This window comes from Corylus avellana, chromosome ca4, assembly GCF_901000735.1.
Source record: "Corylus avellana chromosome ca4, CavTom2PMs-1.0".
NCBI lineage: Eukaryota > Viridiplantae > Streptophyta > Magnoliopsida > Fagales > Betulaceae > Corylus > Corylus avellana.
In genome coordinates this window covers 25,371,650-25,377,850 of record NC_081544.1, presented here as the reverse complement: position 1 = coordinate 25,377,850, position 6,201 = coordinate 25,371,650, and the positions used below count along the sequence as shown (strand labels likewise).

Sequence of the window (6,201 nt, the reverse complement as noted above, 5' to 3'; positions counted from 1 at the left end):
TGCCGATATATATACAATTTTTAGCGACTTTAATTATTATTATTATTATTATCTGTATCTGTGTAGTGATAGGCAGAGCAACCATGGGATAAAGTAAATGTCGTTGAATTTAAAATAAAGTGGCATTTTTTAATTTAATGGTTACGTCTTCATGATTGGGTACCATTGAGCCCAAAACCAAATATTTAACCACCACATGATCGGTAGGCCTCTATCTTCAACCGTTCACACTCATTTGTGAATGAGCAAGAGACTAATTTAAAGATTGATATATTTGTCTACCATTTTTTAAGCTGATTGGTGGACATAGTAGTCAATTAAAATAATGCCTGTTGGCAATTACTGACTTGTTTTCAACAATCGGATCTTAGATTTTTCATACATGCATCCTAACAGAACTCTAGTCTACACTTTCTTTTGTTTTTGTCTACACAAACCATGCATACTAAGGATATAAAGGATTTTATCCAATAACCAGGCCAAGAGGTGGTATAACCATTTTCTCAAATTACCTCCCCCACTCGCGACTTGAGCCAATAGTCCAACTTTTCAACTCTGTGGGATCCAAAGGCAATATTATAATTCTCATTAATTATGATTCGACAACCTGCGGACTCAATTAAAATAGACCATGTACGTGGCGAGAGAAGATAGGCTCCGGCCCATTATAAAAGGCCATCGAATTGCTCCAGTTTTGCTTCATCCTAAACCCAAGAGCCCAAAATGTCTCCCAAATACTTGCTACTATTGTTGCTTGGGGTGGTGCTTCTCACCACTCACTCTCTTGCTGATCACCACAAACCTCCCCACAAACCACCACACCACCCTCCTACAGCGGAGGAGCTCTCCCAGGAAGAAACGGCATCAACCTTGGATGGCAAAGGCAACAAGGGACACAAGCCGCCACACCACCCTCCTGCACTCGACGAGTCTCTTGATGAGAAAAAGCCATACCCAGAACACAAGCCACCGCATGGGCATTTCCCACGACACCCTCCAGCAGAGGAAGCTAAAGACTCGCACAAACCACCCCAGCATGGTGGCCACAAGCCACCGCACAAACCTCCTACGGCCAACTGAGTGCTTAGGCTAAGTATGTATGTGTAATAATATAATAAGAGCTGCTACTGATCATATATGATATATCAGTTGTTGCTGCTGCTGCACTTGTCTTGTAGCTTATGAGAGCATGGCATGCACTTAATTTGCTAGCTCCAGTTGTGTAGAACTTTCATTGTCATCGCTCTATATTAATGTGATATCTATGGTTTTATTATGATTTGGCTTTCTTCTCTGCTGGTAGTAAAAGTTTATATATACTATGGAAACAGTAGTTTAGGGCAAATATTCATAGTGGAGTTCATTGATGGTTGGCACCGAGAATAACATCGATCACTATATATAATATTTTACAAGAAAAGGAAATTATATCAATCATTTTACAAGAAAAATCCTGACTCCAAAAATATATAATTGTTAAAAGAGAGGAAAAAAAGAAAGAAAGAAAGAAGGAGATATAAAATACAATATAAGAGTAATATATACTACACAGTACACACTCCTATTTTCACACTCTTTTAGGGAATTTTTAAAATTTTTATTGAATTTTAATCCAAAGAATAAAAATTTATCACAAATTCAATTATGGTTTTAAAAAGTACTTAAAAAAGTATAAAAATGGATGTGGAGAAGTGAGTATTTGTGTAGCATTACGCACAATATAATAGTACTTACGAAATCAGCCGGTCAACACGGGTTCGATCAACAACGTACTGTGCATACTCGAGGGTTATATGTTTCTAGCTAAAGTAAGGACTTATTTTTTAGCTTTCATACTTCTACAAGCTAAGAATCTTTTGAGTGTTCGTTTATGGCACTTACAAATTTCTACCATGGGGGCCACTTCAATCAACACCACTAACAACATTGCCGCATCTTCCTTCCATGTTGAGGATTTTTTATTGCTACATAAATACTATTATTTTGTTGATCTTTCATTTGATTTTCTTAACTTTTTCTTTTAAAATTGTACTGCTTATTTTACTCATGTCTATTAAAAATAAAACTAAGTTAAGGAAATGAAGGGGAATTGAAATGGAGAAGATCCTTTTCTGTCTAGAACATGGAATGTTAGTTGCAGAAAATATTAAAGCACGTGTACAATTAAAGGACCACTGGTTTTAAAACACTTGGGTAACACTAAAATAAGGGAGTAGTTCAGGCAGATAAAAAGGATATTTTGGGCGCTTGATTTATGCCTTTGGATATTTGCACAAGTTCAAATTACCCTTTGCCTTACATATATATATATATATAGCACAATTCATTTGGACGACCTTTTGCTCTTCCTATATATATAGGGAAGCATGTCATGATGATGCATGCATATATGTCTCAAGTGATGTGAACTTGGGCTGGCATGGCTTATCCTATGAATTGTCATCTTACAACCTCGTTTGCCTTCTCTCTTGAATCTGGACCATCAATTTTTTTAACTGGAGATGTTCTGTACTTTTGTGTACAGCATGTAAGCAGCATCCTTTCTTTCATGGACTCTGACATTCTTAACATTACTAGAAAATTCCAGTGAAAAGAAAAGTTTAGTCCAATGAAAAAGTCAGTTGAGCTAATCAACTTCTTCATTTTCAATATGGTTGTATTTTTTTTTTCTTCTATTTAATGCGGAAGAGGGAGAATTCAATGGTTGTCATTAATGTAAAACTCTGCCTGCTGGTTGCAAGCTTGCAACCATTGTTATGAATTTAAGCTAGTTTGCTAAACTATTTCCAGTTAGTGGCAAATGGTCGTTGGGTATTCTTCTAAAAAAACAATAAAATTGTTCGTTGGCCGGGTATTCTTCTAAAAGACATATTATTGGGGTGTCGGATGAGCGTGGCCAACTACCCATGGTATTCATTAGGTTTGGCCAAGCCAAACCTAATAGTCTTAATTTAGGGGTAGTCCATCATCTCATTTGGAGTTTGAGATCATGAGTAGTTCGGTCACTATTTTTGGTGTTTCGAATTCGGGGGTGCATGGTTTGACACCCCAGTCTCTCTCTGATCTCTCATATTTTATTTTCTTTTTTCAAAAAAAAATTTTTATTATAAATTTTTTTATGATTTCGCATTTTTTAAATGATATTTTTCGATGATTTCGTATTTTTAAATGATGTGGTGGTGCTTGTTATGAGTGTACGTGTTGTGTTCCACATTGAACAAGTGTAAACAAAAAAAAGGTAATAATATACTTAAGTGAACCTAAACTTATTAGTTTTAAAAAAATGTAATTATATTCTTATTATTTACACATGAATATATATAACGTCTTGTAGTAAGTTCTGATACCATGAAAAAATTTGTGGGACTAGGTCATCTCTAGAAAGGGTTGCTCACTTCATATAAATATGCCAAATGTCTTATCTACAAACAATGTAAGATTATTCCTTAACACGCTTACGTAGATTTATACCCAAAAATTATCGGCATCTTAAGAAAATATGCCGATATATATAAATTTTTGGCGATTTTAATTATTATTATTATTATTATTATTATTATTTATTTATTTATTTTTTGTGTGTAGTGATAGGAACCATGGGATAAATTAAATGTCGGTGAATTTAAAATAAAGTGGCGTTTTTTAATTGGTCATATGCATCTTCATGATTTGGTGCCATTGAGGCCAAAACCAATTAATATTTAACCACCGCATGATCGGTGGGCCTCTATCTTCAACCGTTCACACTCATTTGTGAATGAGCAAGAGACTACTTTAAAGATTGATATATTTGTGTACCATTTTTTAAGCTGATTGGTGGGCATAGTAGTCAATTAAAATAATGCCAATTGGCAATTACTGTCTTGTTTGCATCTTTCTTTTAACCCCTTGTGATGCGGTGTACCGATATGATGCAGTACTAAAGTCACCGAAGTAAGTGGAAAAGGAGAAACATCATGTCCATGTGGGATTTCCGCAGAGTAAATCGATATGATGCAGAAAGTCACCGAAGTAAGTCGGAACGGAGAAACATCATGTCCATGTGGGATTTCCGCGGAGTAAATCGATATGATGCAGAAAGTCACCGAAGTAAGTCGGAACGTAGAAACATCATGTCCATGTGGGATTTCCGCGGAGTAAATCGAAAGTAGCTGACATATGACATGACGACATATTTATATAGATTGATTGAACGGGGCCACACGTCAGACTTCAAATATTATTGCACGTGATGATAGCTTGATTGTCCATGAATCATAATAATGTAAGCTTTTCGCCACTTCGCCACCTACCTCAATAGGAGTTTCTTTTAATTTCCTACTCGATCTACTCAGTTTTGCTCATACTTCCAACTGAGACGCCTCGATGAAGATTGTGAACGTACATGTTAAATGAGAAATATGTGGACGCTCTTCATTTCTTTTAATTGCTTGGACCTTTTGGTGGGAATAATATATATGGATCCCTAATAATATTGAAGAAATAAGCTTTTAATAACTTTGTAATATATATCTGATTCTAATTGAGATTTCATGCTATTAGGACCCAAATGGCGAATGTGCGGGGAAGAGCTAAATTAGTTTATTTCTCATCACTCTAGCCTTCACCAGGAAGAACAGCCTTGGTGCATGCATATTGTCAAACTTTTGAACTCATTTGGATCCAAATGGACCCCTCCTACGCATAGAAAATACTGAAGAAGAACACTTATTTGACTTCGAAGTATGAATACACCCTTTCACAAACAATGCGAAATGCGTAATGACATATGACATGACGTAGTATATTTGGCTCTGATGCATTATAAAAGCCTAACAATTCTTCTTGTTTTCAAACCATCGAGAAAGCAAAAAATGAGTAGCAAATACTGTCTAGTGTTGCTCCTTGGGGTGGTGCTTCTCAGCACTGCCTCACTAGCTGACCACCACGAGCTTTCCAAGCCCCATTCTCCTCCTAAACACAAACCTCCGACCCCACTTGATCACGGGGAGAAGCCATTTCCTGAACACAAACCGCCTCTCAAGGGTAAGGGAGACAAGCCTCCACCGGAGCACAAGCCACCGCATGAGCATCACCCCGGACGCCGTTTACTAGAGTCAGCTTCCTTTGAACAAAATTCAGCCAGTTTGGATGGTAAACATCCAAAGCCACCCCCAAAACACAAGCCACCAACATCCTCACTTGACAAAGAAGAGAAGCCATTCCCAGAACTCAAGCCACCAACCAAGCCGTTTGACGAACCTCCCAAGCGTAAGGGAGAGAAGCCACCACCGGAGCACAAGCCACCCCATGATCATCACCCTGGACGCCGTTTACTGGAGTTGTCTTCTCTAGAACAACAAAATTCAGCAAGTTTGGATGGCAAACCTCAACCTCCCAAGGGAGAAAAGCCACCTCCGAAACACAAGCCACCAACTCTAGAAGATGATGCTCCTAAGCCTAAGGGTAAGGGAGAGAAGCCAACTCCAGAGCACAAGCCACCCCATAATCATCACCCGGGACACCCTTCAGTGGAGGATGGCAAGGACTCCCACAACACACCTAGGAAGTTGAAGGCTCCAACTGCGCCCGAAAAGAAGCCGCCAAGTCCGTCTCACAAGCCACCCCACAAACCTCCACCAGCGAACTGATCATGATCAGTGCATGCATGCATGTTTATATATTTGTAGAAATTAATAAGAGCTGCAGCATATGCTACCTTTCTTATGAGTCACTGTTTCTATACATGGAACAGTTACTATAGCTACAGACATGGTACTCATCTAGTCATCTATGTTCACCTACGTTGTGTACGTACTCGTTTTTAGTGTTTCAATGAATCGTTTTTCTATCACGTGCGATACATTTCTCTATTATTTTTTATTTTTTATTTTATTTTATTTTTCTAATCAATTAAGGAAAAGCGGGTTACAGGGCTAATTGACCACTAAAGGGGTGGGCTCCCCAACAACAAAACTCAAAAGATAAATGCAGTACTGATGCAGTGTGACTTAGTGGGCTGCATCGAAGAACATTAATAATCAGCGGATAAATACTTCTAGATCTCGATTCTATCAATAAAAAATCTTTTTGACAAAAGCTAGATACTATCTAGGTTTTGAAGGAAAAAGAGGAATAAACTCAACTATGGGTAATTCTCATTAATAAAAATCAATAATCAACATAAATTGTTTTCTCTGGAGGTTATAAGCAGATATTTAT

General features: G+C 37.6%; 2 protein-coding genes across 2 annotated transcripts; both read left to right on the top strand.

Annotated features, from left to right (window-relative positions):
- Nucleotides 1-723: 723 nt before the first annotated feature.
- Nucleotides 724-1,080, top strand: LOC132178283 (early nodulin-75-like). The gene has a single exon (XM_059590725.1). The coding sequence runs from the start codon at nucleotides 724-726 to the stop codon at nucleotides 1,078-1,080; it is 357 nt and encodes a 118-aa protein (XP_059446708.1).
- Nucleotides 1,081-4,853: 3,773 nt separating this feature from the next.
- LOC132178282 (early nodulin-75-like) lies at nucleotides 4,854-5,630 on the top strand. The gene has a single exon (XM_059590724.1). The coding sequence runs from the start codon at nucleotides 4,854-4,856 to the stop codon at nucleotides 5,628-5,630; it is 777 nt and encodes a 258-aa protein (XP_059446707.1).
- The last annotated feature ends 571 nt before the right edge of the window (nucleotides 5,631-6,201 follow it).